This window comes from Dama dama, chromosome 18 (genome assembly GCF_033118175.1).
Source record: "Dama dama isolate Ldn47 chromosome 18, ASM3311817v1, whole genome shotgun sequence".
Lineage (NCBI taxonomy): Eukaryota > Metazoa > Chordata > Mammalia > Artiodactyla > Cervidae > Dama > Dama dama.
In genome coordinates, this window is record NC_083698.1 from 82,774,844 (window position 1) to 82,789,638 (window position 14,795).

The following is a 14,795-nucleotide window of genomic DNA, read 5'->3' on the forward strand; positions in this document are numbered from 1 at the left end:
TTAAACTGGTAACTAAGGAGGTCTCATGTTGTTACTCTCGTGATATAATATTGGTTGCTATAGTGACGGGATGGCTTTTTTGTTAATCACTCAGGAGGTTGGTTATCACGTGCTCGTTAGAAAGCCTGATCAGGTTTGGAGAGAAAAAAGGATATAACACAGCCAATTATGATCATCTATTTCACCATCCCAATTTTGATGAATCTATCATAACATCAACTAATTAATAAACTTATAATTCATTAAATACACTTTTATATTAGAAGTTATTAAATTTTTTTCTAATGGACAATTATTTTTTATTTTTAGAGATAACTATTTAACACCATAAACTTTTTCTTTCCTAAGTTAAAGCTACATGTATTACACAAGCTAGTTTTCTGATAATTAGAGAATCTGAGGTCATTTCTATTGCTTTTAATTATATCAGTCAAAGGACGGTTAGATAAGAGCTGATTGTGTGACTTTGCCACAAATTTCAATCTATGTATTTCTAAGCATCTTAAACCTTTAATGAAGAAAATGAATTATCCTTAATGAATAAAACCTGAAGAAAGAGAAAAAAAAATGCACAATCCTCTCAAGAGAGCTAATCTTTCAAATGCATCAATATATTGTAAGCAATTAAAAGTTGCAAGGACATTCTATCAGTTTGTTTCAGCCCTCACCATAATCAACAAGTTTCCTCTTTTCTCTGAGAGATGCTGCAGAACCGAAAATGAAATTATGTAACAGTACACTGTTACAGACCAAGAATGAATACACTGCCCATCCTTTAAATGTTAGACATACTCACTGTAATGTCAAAAAATACAACCCATGAAAACACGTTTTGGTTTCTTCAAAACTCAAAATAAGAACAAAGGACAACTTAAGCACGAATCCCGGGTCTTTCATTCAAGCAGAGTCCCAGGAGGCATATTAAAGCAATGAATAGGAAAAAGCTCTTCAGTTCACCAGCTGAGATTTTAATGAGACATTTCCCTTTGCCATGGCACAGGTTTGTTCAGGGAAGGAAAGGACTTCTCACAGAAAATGCAGTTAATAGGCATTGTTGGCTCTCACGGCCACTTCAGCAATTGCTCACTGCACTGACCTTCTATTTTGGCGTATTCTGTGAGTCTCGTGTAATTGATCAAGGCAGCTTTCTCAAGACATTTTCTGACCACTTTTTTCACCTCTTCTGCTGGTATGGGAGTGGCAATATCTTTCATTAAAACCTAGACAGAGAAAGAGAAAGACAGAGACTGCATAGAATATGAAAAGCAAGTACACAAATTGTCCTAAACCTATTAGTAGGAAGGGGTCCCAGGTAACCTTGGGGGAGGCAACGAGGAGGCACTTCACAGCTGGGAAGTAATCTCTGAGTCTTGGCTCCTCCTGTCTAAGCCTCATGTAAGGACTTCAAAAACGCCCACAGGCTACATTACCATTCAGTGGGACTCACTTTTCCTCCAGGGAAATACAAAGCCTAGAGCAGCTGTTTCAGATGAGGGTTACAGTCCTTGGGACGAAACTTTTGTCCTTGTACAAAGTGTACCTTGTACATCCTTGATTTAAAAGCCTTAAATATTTGGAGCAATATACATGAAAACATAAATTCCATTAAAATAAGCATTATTTACAGACTCTACAAAAATCAAGACCTCTACTTTCACTAATTGTACTTTATTTTGATCTGCTGGGGGCCGGGGGCGGGGGGTACTTCTTTGTCTTAGTGAAATGAAAGGACTATCAAATGTCAAAACAAAAGGAAGCTTTCTGAAATTAAACAAAAAAACCCAAAAACTGATTACTTTCCTAAATTATTATTATGGGTTCCTAAATTATATTTTTGGATTTTCTATTTACAAGTATTACTGTTGGCAAACGGAAAATGCAATTATATCCAGAATTCAACATATAACTCAGTTAAGTACTTTTATAATGACTCATTGACAGTTTTCCTTAAAACTTTCCTAGTGATAAAAAAAACTGCTTACAGTAAGTTTTAGTTATACAATTAGTCAACCTCTATCTTCCCTATAAGTAATATGATTTTTCTTGCTTTGCTTCCATTCAAATTCTACAAAATACAGGCATAGCAAAATTTTAACATAAAGAAGACAATACTTTTTTAAATGTTCTTACTCTATCAGTCTTTCACTTTGAAAAAAAATATTAAAAGAACATGAAGATATCCATTTCATGCTTCATTATTTCATTCTATTTTGACCAGCCTCGGCATGAAGAATTTTATAATCTCAAATTCATTCAATTATTCTAGCACTGGTGATCCTTGACAACATGTTTTCATCTTGTCAGGCAAGGCTTCCTTCTGAAAACAGCAAACTTTATCACTTAAAACTTTCCTCTCCTATCAAATTAAACTTTCTTCATATTCTCATATTAAAAATCTTTAACACACTGACATATATTTGGCACTTGAACTAGAACTGCACATTAGACTCTTTATTGCCAGAAAAAAAAAAATCCTTCTGCCAACAGTTAAAGCATTAACAGTCACTATTCTTTTTAATGTGATTACTACTAAAATTTAAGATTAATTTTACTATTAGACTTTCCCCATGATGCCAAGCTTTCAAATAACAGTAACAGCTTTAAAATTTGAATGTCTATATTTAGGGTTAAAATCAGGCAGTATTTCATAGTATCTAGAAGCTGGACACTGTCTGAAGTGTGTGTGGGGAAACTGAATCCCCTTTCCTGGAGAAGTACAGATAAAGGACTGGCATGTGCAAAAGGGAGGCACAACCTATGTTTCATGCTTCCTCCCCATGTTTATTCAAGGCATCCTAAGGATCAACAATTCACATGCAATTTTATTTTTCTAAGATGTCAGTAAGTACAGACATGAAAATGAAGAAATAGCCCTTACCATTTCCTCAATTCAGTAAGAGACATGATCAGTTACTATAATTGGAATGAAGGTCACTGTTCATTCTGCCACCTGTCAGTGTAGGCCATGAGGGCATCTCTGCTATTACTAACTCTTCCCTGCTGGGGGAAGGACAGAAGCTCTGCCATGGACACCAGCACACTGCCAGGCTGCGCTGGGTACCCAGGATGGGATGCCGTTCCAAAAATCAAAGCTGCCTTTAAAGACTTCTGTCTCATCAACAATACCTTAATGCATAGGAGGAAATGAAAACTATGAAAAGTCTGAGTTACAGGCAGCTTTTAATACTATAAAAATTCTAGTAAAATAATTATGACAATAATATTTCTATCACATAGTTCACAGTGATCAAGGATAAGACAGAGACAGATAACACTAATTTGTATTCCAAAGATCTCACTTCAGTCCTCAGTTCCAGCTCTCCTCTCCTAAATTCTTAAATCACTGAACACTGTCTCCCCTTTTTGCTTTTCAGAGAGGTGCGAATAAATAATGTATTACCTGGAATTCCTTGAGCAGAAAAATCAGTAAGAACAAGTGCTTTGAAGTCAACAAACCAAGACCAGAATAATCAAATCATGAGACAGAGATGATCGCTAGATATACTTTTTAATATGGATAAGGAATGAAACTTGTCCACATTACTCAACTGCTAGTTTCCAACTAGCATGTGAATAGTTTTATAACTAGATGAAATGATATTTCCCTTTCTCACCTAATCTACCACAGAAACAGCAGTAGAGAATATACTTTCACTAATACTGATTTTTAACATGGACATAAAGCTTTATTTGCTGTTTACTTTTCATACACATATAATTTCATGACTTCTATGATCATCAATTTCTGTTATTTGTGAATTCACTCAAAGTAACACATAAATAGAATTGAAATAAATTTTGAGGCAAATTGAGAATGAAAGAAATGATATGTGTGTGAATATTAAATGTCGAGAACTCTTACAGATATGAAGAATATGGCAGGCAGAAGTACAAATAAGGGGGGATAATAAAAGACAACTGTAAAGTCTGAGAAACAGATGATTATATTAAACTGAAATAAAAAATGACTATTTCCTGAGGGGGAACAAAGAGGTGGGAAAAATGGATATTACCAAAAGGATGCTACAAACTCAGGATGGCAGTGGTGCAGGCTTCAGAAAGGTTTTGGAGAGGAAAAGGAAGATATAGAAGAATTTGAACGTAGTAAGAAAAAGTGAGAAACTGATGAAATGCAACAAACCTAGAGGATATCACACTCCTAAGGAATGGGACCGTCAGCCTAGTTCAATAACTACACAGCCATTGAAAATGCAAATAGTACTTACAAAGTCATGTTCAAACATACCCTTTCAAGTAATGAAAGTGTAGCTTTTAGCGCACCCTCAGGTCGTCCAAAGGGAAAACAGTATCTTTAAAAAAAGGAGGAACAAAAGAGTCAAACATGTAATATCCAAGACTGCTAAATAATTCTTTTCGATTACTTGGCATTATTGGACAACAGCAGAATGTGGTTAAAAGGGCACCGACCCATGCAGGGAATTTTAACTGCTGAAATTTATATAGTCCCATGATTTAAATGTCTTAAAACAGTAAAGGTATAAACTGTGATGAAAAAGATTCTCAAGTTTCAATGATACAGGTACATAGAAAAATATGGTAATCAAAGCGGAATCCCTAAGGTCCTATAAGGGAAACCTAAAATGCATTTCCTTCTAATTTCTTGTTTACGTTTTGTCACTCAAACTCTGTGATAAAATAAAATGATTTCCCCCACTTCCTCGTGCGCTCATGTGTGATTTTAAGGTGGAAAGCCACACCACACATCTAACTTCTGCGGGAAGCAAGGTCCCGGCTCCCCACCTTTCCTCATATTTGCCAGGCTCCGCTGGTGTTGCTGCACCCCCACCCCACCCCATCCCTCCCACCTTTTGCAGCTCTTTTGCCAGAAGTCATTTATCCAAAGTGTTTTTCGTCTCATGTAATCCTCATACACACGGATAACTGGAGGGCAGGCCACGTGGATGTTCTGAAATCAGGGTCGGAACTGGGAGTGTGCGTGGGCTCCTCATAAGTCAGCTGCCACGCGGTAGGGGCAGGTTTACTGCTTTTTACAAGGGGTCCCTCTTAGGGTCACTTTCCACTTAGAGAGCACAGAGTGTCAGCCATTTCACCCTGCAGGAGCGCCTCCCGTGTTCAGCTAGGTTCAGCAAAGCCCCCCTCCCTGATCTCTTCCACTCACCCCACTCTTGCCCCCAAGATCAAGAGCTTGAGGCAGCTGGTGCCATTTTGCTCTGACTTAGACACCTTCAAACTAATAACTTGGGAAGTTTACTCATTGCATGTCTTCTGCCATTATCCAAGGACTCAGTAGACATATTTTCTAAGACATAATTATCATGGGAATGATTACTTTTCGCACTGTAATTTGAAGACCTTTCTCTCCAAAGCACACATAGTTTAAGCTCAAGTTCTTTTACTGGACCCACATTTTAGATGGAAAGACTGATTCCTCACAAAGCAGTAGTTGAATTTATATTCAGACTAGGTTTTAGTTTTGTGAAACTTTCATTGGTGTCAGATAAGTGCAAATAAGTGGCACATAAATCTAGCCACTCACATTTCTCTTTAGAATACTGTGCATCATTTCATTTACTGTTAAAATTCTCCTTCATTTAATCTTGCCTCTCTGCACCTCTTAACCCTCTGCCCCACCCACACATAAAAAATATCACCAATTTATTTTGATAGAGTTCCCTGCCCCCCACTCCCACCCCACTGGTGCTTTTCTTTAGAGTATTAGCAAATTAGGAAAGTAGCTTTAGTCATTTTGTATACCATAAACCTTAATCCATGTTTAAATAAAACACAAATTGGGTTCTTGTAGTCCCCTCCTCCTGCTTAAATCTTTTCAGCATATTTGCATAATCCACCCATTGTCTTTCCTATTGTTTATTTCCATTAACCTGTGGGTGACACATTTTATGAATGGAATGTTACTGATTCCCAGATTACATTTAGCATTTCAGGGCTCTGAGGTCCCACTGGGTATGTTCTGAATTAGCATTAGCTGCTCATGATGTGTAAATAATTTAACACATTTACAGAGTACAAGTAATCCTGAATCAATAAAATACAGAAAATAACTATACAGAAGCTTAATTAATCCTCACAAAACAAGTTTGAAAAGAAGGGAATCATTTTGTTCTGCTTTTCAGGATAAATATTTTGGGTTTTTACCACTTTGATAGCTCTCTAATAGCTAAGCAAAGTGAAAAACACTCAATTACCAAATAAAATTCAACCAAATTTAATACCTAATCTGAATAAATTAAAGTCACCCTGATTTTCACTTTAGTCAATTAATTACACAGATAAATGAGCCTGCATAGATCTGCCCAATGATTAAACTATTTCTTTTCTTTGAACTTTATATTAAAATTTAAATACAGTATCTATTTTTATCAAAGTTATATATGCACATAGCCTCAAAGGAAACTTCTTCTAAGGGAATTTTTATGAAAAACCTGTCTGTTTTTGTCAGTTCCATCCCACTTTTCAAGTAATTTCTCTAGGAAAACATGTCCTAAACTTTTAGCTGATTCTTTTGGTATTTAAATGTCATATTCCTGACCTACATGATAACATTTCAAAATTTTAATTTTCCAATTTTAGATATTATCCTACTAACTTCTCACTATGAAAGAGAAGTACTTAACTTAAAAAATATAGATTTAGAGGTATAAGTGATATAGAATGAACTACACATATTTATAAAGTATTCAATTTGATAAATTTTGACAATATGTATGCAAGGCATACATGTGTGAACCCATCACGACAATCAATGCAATATTCATATTCATGACCCCCAACGTTTCCTTCCAACTCCTGGGGCCCAGGCAACTGCTCATTTACTGTCATTTATCTTATATTTTCTGTAATTCCATGTTAAGAGAAATCATATAGTGTGAACTTTTTTAGGTCTGATTTCTCTCAGCATAACTGTTTTGATATCCTTTTATGCTATTGCAATGCATCAGTATTTCATTCCTTTTCATTTCTCAGTATTCTAATATTTTTTTTATCCATTCTTTGATGGTCATCTGACTTGTTTCCATAATTTGGCTATTATGAAAATGCTGGTATAAATATTCATATCAATATATTATCATATCAATAATCATATCAATATATAAATATTCATATCAATATATAATCATATCAATATATAAATATTCATACAAAGTCTTTTTGTATATGCCATCATTTCTCTTGGGGAAATACCTAAAAATGGACTAGCTAGGTCATACTTTAGGTGTTTCATTTTTTAAAAATCACAATCTATTTTACAAAGTGAGTTGTATCATTTTACATTTCTGTCAGTCAGTGTGGGTTTAGGTTGTAGTTCCCTAAAGAGTAATGATGTTGAGTCTATTTTTATGTGCCTTTTCACCACGATACATTTTCAGTGAAGTATCTGTCAGAACAACTTTCTATTGGGTTGTGTTATTTCTTATTGTTTTAAGAGTTATTTATAGGGAGTTCCCTGGTGACTGAGGATTCTAGGCCTTTACTGCTGTGGTCCAGGTTCAATCCCTGGTCAGAGAACTGAAATTCGGCAAGTCACGTGGCACAGCTAAAAAAAAAAGAAAAAAGTGTTATATATTGTTGATAGAAGTCTTTTGAGGAATATGTATTGTACAAATATTTTCTCCCATTCTGAGATTCCCTTATAGTGTCTTTGGAAGATCAAAAGTTCTTAATGTTGATAAAATTCAAGGTAACATCTTTCTATTTATGAATCATGATTTTGGTGTTGCATTTAAGCACCTGTGCTTAGTCCAATGACACAGATTTTGTTTTCTATGTCTATCCATCTTGAATTAAATTTTGGACCAAGTGTGAGGTATGGATACAGGTTGTTATTTTACATTTGGATATCCAATAGTCAGTTTCATGTGTTGAATAAAGTATACTTTGCAAATTATTTATACATTTGTCAAAAATTCACTGACCATATATGTATGTGAGTCTATTACTGGACTCTACAGCACATTAATTATTGATTTTTGAGTACATAGTCTTGTCTTCCTTTTGATCAAAGGTGGAAAACATTCACTCTTCCTTTTCTACCAGTAAGTATGATGTTAGTTGTAGGTTTCCTATGATGCCTTTAACAGTTTAAACACATGGCATGAGGTAACAATAATTATTTTAATACTGTTGTTCACTAATTCTGTCTTCAGTGTCATTTTCACTTTTGCTTGTATTTATTGTCTTTATTGTTGTATTTTACTATTTCTTTGTATGCTGAGAAATTTCTGACTGGATGCTAGACACTTGCTTTACCATATTTGTGGCTGAAAACTTTTGTATTCCTTTAAATAATTCTTGCATTTTGTTTTGGAAGGCAGTTAAATTACTTGCAAATAGTTTTATTATATGAATCTTGGTTTTAAACCTCCTTAGGAAAGACCATGACAGTGTTTATTCTAGGGCTAATTTTTTTTCCCACTACTGAGGCAAAACCATCTGTGTTAGACCTGATGCTCATGATTTAGGCTTCTATCTTAGATACTGAAAACTGAAACTAGCCCTGCTGCTGCTGTTGCTAAGTCACTTCAGTCGTGTCCGACTCTGTGCAACCCCATAGACGGCAGCCCACCAGGCTCCCCTGTCCCTGGGATTCTCCAGGCAAGAACACTGGAGTGGGTTGCCATTTCCTTCTCCAATGCATGAAAGTGAAAAGTGAAAGTGAAGTCGCTCAGTCGTGTCTGACTCTTAGCAACCCCATGAACTGCCGCCCACCAGGCTCCTCCATCCATGGGATTTTCCAGCAAGAGTACTGGAGTGGAGTTGCCATTGCCTTCTCTGGGAACTAGCCCTACCCTGTGTAAAGAAATCCCTTATAATCCTTTCACATAATTCTTTGCACAACTTTGAACAGTTTCCTCACATTCACGCACAGATCATTACTTCGCTGAAGACTCCAGGGGGACCCTCAGCAAATAGCTGCAGGTCTGTCTACTCTCTCCTTTAGAACTTTGAGTTGAAAATTGTGGCTGCCTTATACTTCTGTACTCTCAGCTCTGTCTCCTCAAGTCAGGTATCACTAGGATCTGCCCAGATTCCTCCTTCCTGGATCATAATCTAGAAACACTGTCCTGGTATTGAAGTGAAAGGCTCTCAATCGTGTTCTACTCTTTGTGACCCCATGGACTATACAGTCCATGGAATTCTCCAGGCCAGAATACTAGAGTGGGTTCAGGTCAGTTCAGTCAGTCAGTGGTGTCTGACCTCTGTGACCCGATGGACCACAGCACGCCAGGCCTCCCAGATGTCCATCACCAACTCTCGGAGTCCACCCAAACCCATGTCCATTGAGTAGGTGATGCCATCCAACCATCTCATCCTCTGTCGTCCCCTTCTTCTCCTGCCCTCAATCTTTCCCAGCATCAGGGTCTTTTTCAGTGAGTCAGCTCTTTGCATCAGGTGGCCAAAGTATTGGAATTTCAGCTTCAGCATCAGTCCTTCCAATGAACATCTAGGACTCTTCTCCTTTAGGATGGACTGGTTGGATCTCCTCACAGTCCAAGGGACTCTCAAGAGTCTTCTCCAACACCACAGTTCAAAAGCATCAATTCTTCTGCACTCAGCTTTCTTTATAGTCCAACTCTCACATCCATACATGGCCACTAGAGTGGGTAGCCTCTCCCTTTTCCGGGGGATCTTTTCAACCCAGTGATCAAACCCAGGTCTCCCACATTGCAGGTGGATTCTTTACCAGCTGAGCCACAAGGGAAACCCAGGTGAAAGTGAAAGTCACTCAGTCATGTCCGACTCTTTTCGACCCAGGCCAGAATACTGGAGTGGGTAGCCTTTCCCTTCTCCAGGGGATCTTTCCAACTTAGGGATTGAACCCAGGTCTCCCACATTGCAGGCGGATTCTTCACCAGCTGAGCCACAAGGGAAGTCCGTCCAGCTAGGGCAATTAAAGGGCCTCTTCATTGTCTCCCATCTCTTAGGAATCATTGTTATTCATTGTCTTACATTTACTAGCTTGAAAAGCATTTTTTCCCATATATTTTGTCTTTAAAAAATTGTTTCAGGTGAAAGGTAAAGATCATCCCATTATTCCATTTTGGATGTAAAGTTGCTTTTTTAAAAGACCACTTTGTACCACCCTGAACATAATTTCGGTTCCTCCTACCCTTCTGATGCAGTTACATCATTTCTGTGGGTTAGATCTAAATTCACAATCTACATTAATTATATAAATGTCTTAGATAACTGAGATGTATTTAATATGATTACTTTCTATGTGCCACTATTTTGTTTATAATTAATACTTTGCTAAATTTGTCTCTTTTAATTTCATTTTTATATACATCTTAATTCTCCCTCTTTGTCTTCTCCTTTGTCTTGGTAAATTTCATTCTCCAGAAAGGGAATATGGGGAGCACGTGTTTTGAAAGTATCATTATTTTATGATATCCTGAAAATATCATTATCCTACCACTACCCTTAATGGCTTCCCTGGTGGCTCAGATGGTAAAGCGTCTGCCTACAACGCGGGAGACCCGGGTTCGATCCCTGAGTGGGGAAGATCCCCTGGAGAAGGAAATGGCAACCCACTCCAATATTCTTGCCTGGAAAATCCCATGGACGAAGGATCCTGGTAGGCTACAGTCCATGGGGGTGGCAAAGAGTCGAATGTGACTGAGCGACTTCACTTTCTTTTCTTTCTACCCTTAATGGAGACATTTACTAGTATAGAATTTTAGGCTGGAAATAATTTTTTCTCAAAATTGTGAAGTCACTGATGCATTGCTTTCTGAATATCAGTACTGCTCCTCCCATCAAAATGAAAGCTGAAGAAAAGGATCATTTAAAAAAATTTGTTCACTGCCCAGCACATAGTAGGTTTTAATGTTATTGTATGTGTCAATGTAATTTTTTAAGTTATCACATAAGATGATAATTTTAGGTGAACCTGGGAGATGCATATACAGGAACTTTCTGTCCTCTCTCTGCAACACTTCTGTAAATATAAAATAATATCAAAATAAAATATGAAATAAAGTACAAAACAAACAAAAAACTGTTGTAGAACAAATCAGTGTTGAGAAGTAATTTTGATTCTTGATTTTTTTGTGCTTTGGGATCCCCACTTTTATGTCCAAGATTGTGAAAATTCATAACATACTCTAATGAGTGTCTATTTTAATTCATTGTGCTTGGTACTCAATGAACTCTTTTAACCTGAACACTTATGTGTCTTAATTCTGGAAAATTGTTTAGAATAACTTTATTGATAATTTCCTACCTTCAGCCTTAACTGTTTCTGGAATTCCTATTATTTATGATGATGAAACGCCTAAGCAGATCCTTCATTTTTTCCTGTCTTCGTAGAGCTTCCCCTCAGTATCCGATTTCAGGACCCCCATGGATGCAAAAATTCACAGATACTCAATTCCCTTATATAAAATGATACAGTACAATCAGCCCTGTATATGTGCAGATTCAACTAATCCAGATCGATCCAGTCAGGGATGTGAAACCTGAGGACAGGAAGGGCCAACTGTTTTCCTATTTTCCTATCCTTCTCACTCTCCTACTTTTTGGAAGGTTTCATTAACTTAATTTCTCAATAGTGTGTACGTATTATTTGTGTCATCTGCATCAATTTCTAAGAGCTCTTAATTTTCCTTAAGATTTTTTTTTTAAATCTTGTTTTTGTTTCATAAACGCTCTATATTCTCAAATCTCTCCAAATATATTAACAATAGATTCCCACCACCTCCTCCACCATTTTCTTTTTCCCATTTGGTCCATTTTTTTCCCCAAGTTGCTGTTTTGTATTACTTGTTTGGGCTTTGAGCCCTATAGCAAATACTTTCCCCAAATATCTGAAGCCTTACCTTGGCTGTCTGATCATTTTCAAAACTGCATTATTAAATAACTGAACAGAAGCTATATGCACCTAGGTGGGGATGTGTAGACTGTGGTCTTTGCTGACAGGGACTAGAGCTGAGCTGTTTTGTGGGAGTCTTTATTTTTCACAGCTTTAGGTCTTTTCCCTTGTGTTAGTCAGAGTCCCAGTGGAAGACACTTATAATATGTATGGAAGGCATAAGCCTGTTTGCCTGCCTGCCAGCATTTTGGGTGCCAAGTGCGTGAGGTGGAAGGAGAAGGCTGTGATTCTCAGATTTCAGAATAAACATTTATTTAATCCCCATGTTTCTATATAATCCTGAACTCCAACTGTGCCTGTTTCCTCCCCTCCTCCACCTCAGCCCAGGTATCCTCTAATTTTACCCTCTCTAGGGAAAAAAACCTGCAGTGCTCTGCTAGGGAAGGGGAGGGGCAGCAGCCTAGCTGATGAGTTAGAAAAGAGATCTGGGGATCTAAGTGTGTTTTAAGCAGATTTATAGCAAATCATCCTACTCTTAATTTCTTGGCAGTTTCAAACGTTTTGGCGATTGTATGACATAAATCAGATTGCTTCTCTCTTTTTCCCCGACTTCCAGTTTTTCCTGGGTGGCTAAATTAGATACCACCCATTCATCTGACTTCCACATTTTAAACTTTTTTCCATTTTTTCCTCTCTTACTCTTGTCTTTGTAGGTCTCTATCTTTGGAAAAATACTGTTCTGTTATTCTGGTTAGGTTCTATTAGGAAGCTGAGCCAGACATGCATTTGACCTGCTGTCTTTAACCAGAAGTCCCTCATTTATGTTTAATTTAATTTGCCTTACTTTATCTGTGTCTTTGAAATTCATTTCTGAAACACAGTTGGGCCTGAATAAATTTTTTTTTTTCTGAATAAATTTTTTATGCAAGAGTTATTAATAGTACTCTGGTTATTCTTTAGTGTGAGTTGATAAGTAATTTATGTTCTTTCTAAATTTTAATGTGTTGATAAGTGGCTAAGGAAGATCATTTGATAGAATCCTTAGGAAAATCTTCATGGATAATTTAAATATGCTTCTAAATTTGTCTATACGGATCCCTAAAATTTCTTCTGTTTTATTTTAACCTCATTTCCTCTTATCCAGTTTTCTATGGACTCAGGAAAAACAAAGCTCATAAAATTTATACAAACTCTACATATATCAAAAGGAATATAAAAGTCAGCCCAAAACATCTAGAGCAGTTTGGTTTAGCTCTTATCTTTAGTACATCAAAGAAATAAAAATGAAAAAGAATTCGAGTACATCTTTACAGACTTCACACAGAAAAGCACTGAAAACAGTAAGAGAGAGGAAATGAATACAATAAATGATGTGGACAATAGTCATGTTGCTGACTCAGATGGTAAAGAATCTGCCTGCAATGCAGGAGACCTGGATTTGATCCCTGGGCTGGGAAGACGCCCTGGAGGAGTGGCAACCCACTCCAGTATTCTTGTCTGGAAAAAATCCCATGGACAGAGCAGGCTGGCAGGCTACAGTCCATGGGGTCGCAGAGAGTCGGACACAGCTTTCACACTTCGCCACTCCCACTGTGGCGGCAGGCCCCTGGTGGGCTGGTTCTGACCAGGCTGACTCAGCCATGGTGGTCCCGTGGCTTGTCACTGAGGCACCTAGTGCATGGGCTTCCCCTGGCCCCTGGGTTGGGTTAGGGACCAGGCCTATGACCTATCTGGGGCAAATGAGATATGAGAGGTGGTTTGCCAGGATCTTCTACGGCAACTTTCCATCTTAAGAGAGAATCACAGAAAGAGAGAGCCTCTACTAGCTTCCCTTTAAACCTCCATGTATGGACGTGAGGTCAGGAATTCCTGGTCTTGCTACCCATCTAGGGCTAAAGCTACCCCATGAAAAAAGACAGCCATGTGAGAAACACAAAGAAATGGAGCTCTGGCTACTAAATTCAGCCTGTACTGAAGTTCACCTTATCTGAGACCTGCGTGTAAGTGAACATATATACATCTATTAGTTTAAATCAATATGAGGTGGGATCTGTTACTTGCACATGAAAGCACTACTACAAATAACCATGGAGACTTATATAGTTTCTGATACAGATATTCAACTGAATGAGCTATGTCTCAATAATGCCAACAACAGAAAAACTACATATTTTCATTAAATGACATACACAATGAATATAATGGTGTCTATGCAATCTGAAAGATACTAATTTTGGCAGCAAATGCATACATATCCTCTGCAAATGTGTTTGCTAATGTGAATTTATTGGCCTTTTGGACAGAATAATTCTCATAATTCTCCAACAATTCTGTCCCATGCATAGCATTTCTAAATATAGCAATGAATGACTGTCCCAGGCCCAATTATCATGACAAAGTAAATCCTCCCTCATTCACTTACCTTAAGTTGGTGGTACCAGCTCCAGCTGAAATCACTAATGCAGGGAAACAGATGAGTAGTCTATCCTATGATAATTTTTTCCTTCAGGATGATTTTAAAAAATCACAGAGTCTAAGCTTTTCATATTGCAAATAAGGAAACTGAGACTCAGAGCAGCCACACACCGTTCACATGGTTAAATCATAGTGTTTTCAAACTGTTGAGGGCAATATTAACTAAATTTATTTTTCAATAAGTTCATATGAAATGATTCCAAATTACATACCCACAGCATGACAGATGTGCTATAAGATACAATACATTGACATGGCAGCATTTTATAGGATCTAATGAAGAGAGTAATAGAAAAATGCATAATTGTTTTTGACCATTAAGTTCTATTAAGCCCTCTATAATCAGGGAAAAAAAGGAATATTATCCAGATATTTATCCTTCATCCTGCAAATATTTCTTAGTGCCAGTACTTCATTTTTTTGACTGAGAAACTGTGCCAGCTGCACTGTGGTCCTTATTCTCACGGAACGTAAAAAAAAAGGACTTAAGAAACGTATATCCTTA

At 37.2% G+C, this 14,795-nt stretch overlaps 1 protein-coding gene across 7 annotated transcripts in view; it reads right to left on the minus strand.

The window, feature by feature from the left end:
• The window catches only part of CADPS2 (calcium dependent secretion activator 2), a 555,077-nt gene that overhangs the window by 125,434 nt on the left and 414,848 nt on the right, over window positions 1-14,795 (minus strand). For all 7 annotated transcript variants that reach the window (XM_061165698.1, XM_061165697.1, XM_061165696.1 and 4 more), the window contains exons 15-16: window positions 4,247-4,310; window positions 1,097-1,220 (exon numbers count right to left, since the gene is read on the minus strand). In XM_061165698.1, the coding sequence (XP_061021681.1) occupies window positions 1,097-1,220; window positions 4,247-4,310 (188 nt within the window). The remainder of the gene's footprint in view (window positions 1-1,096; window positions 1,221-4,246; window positions 4,311-14,795) is intronic.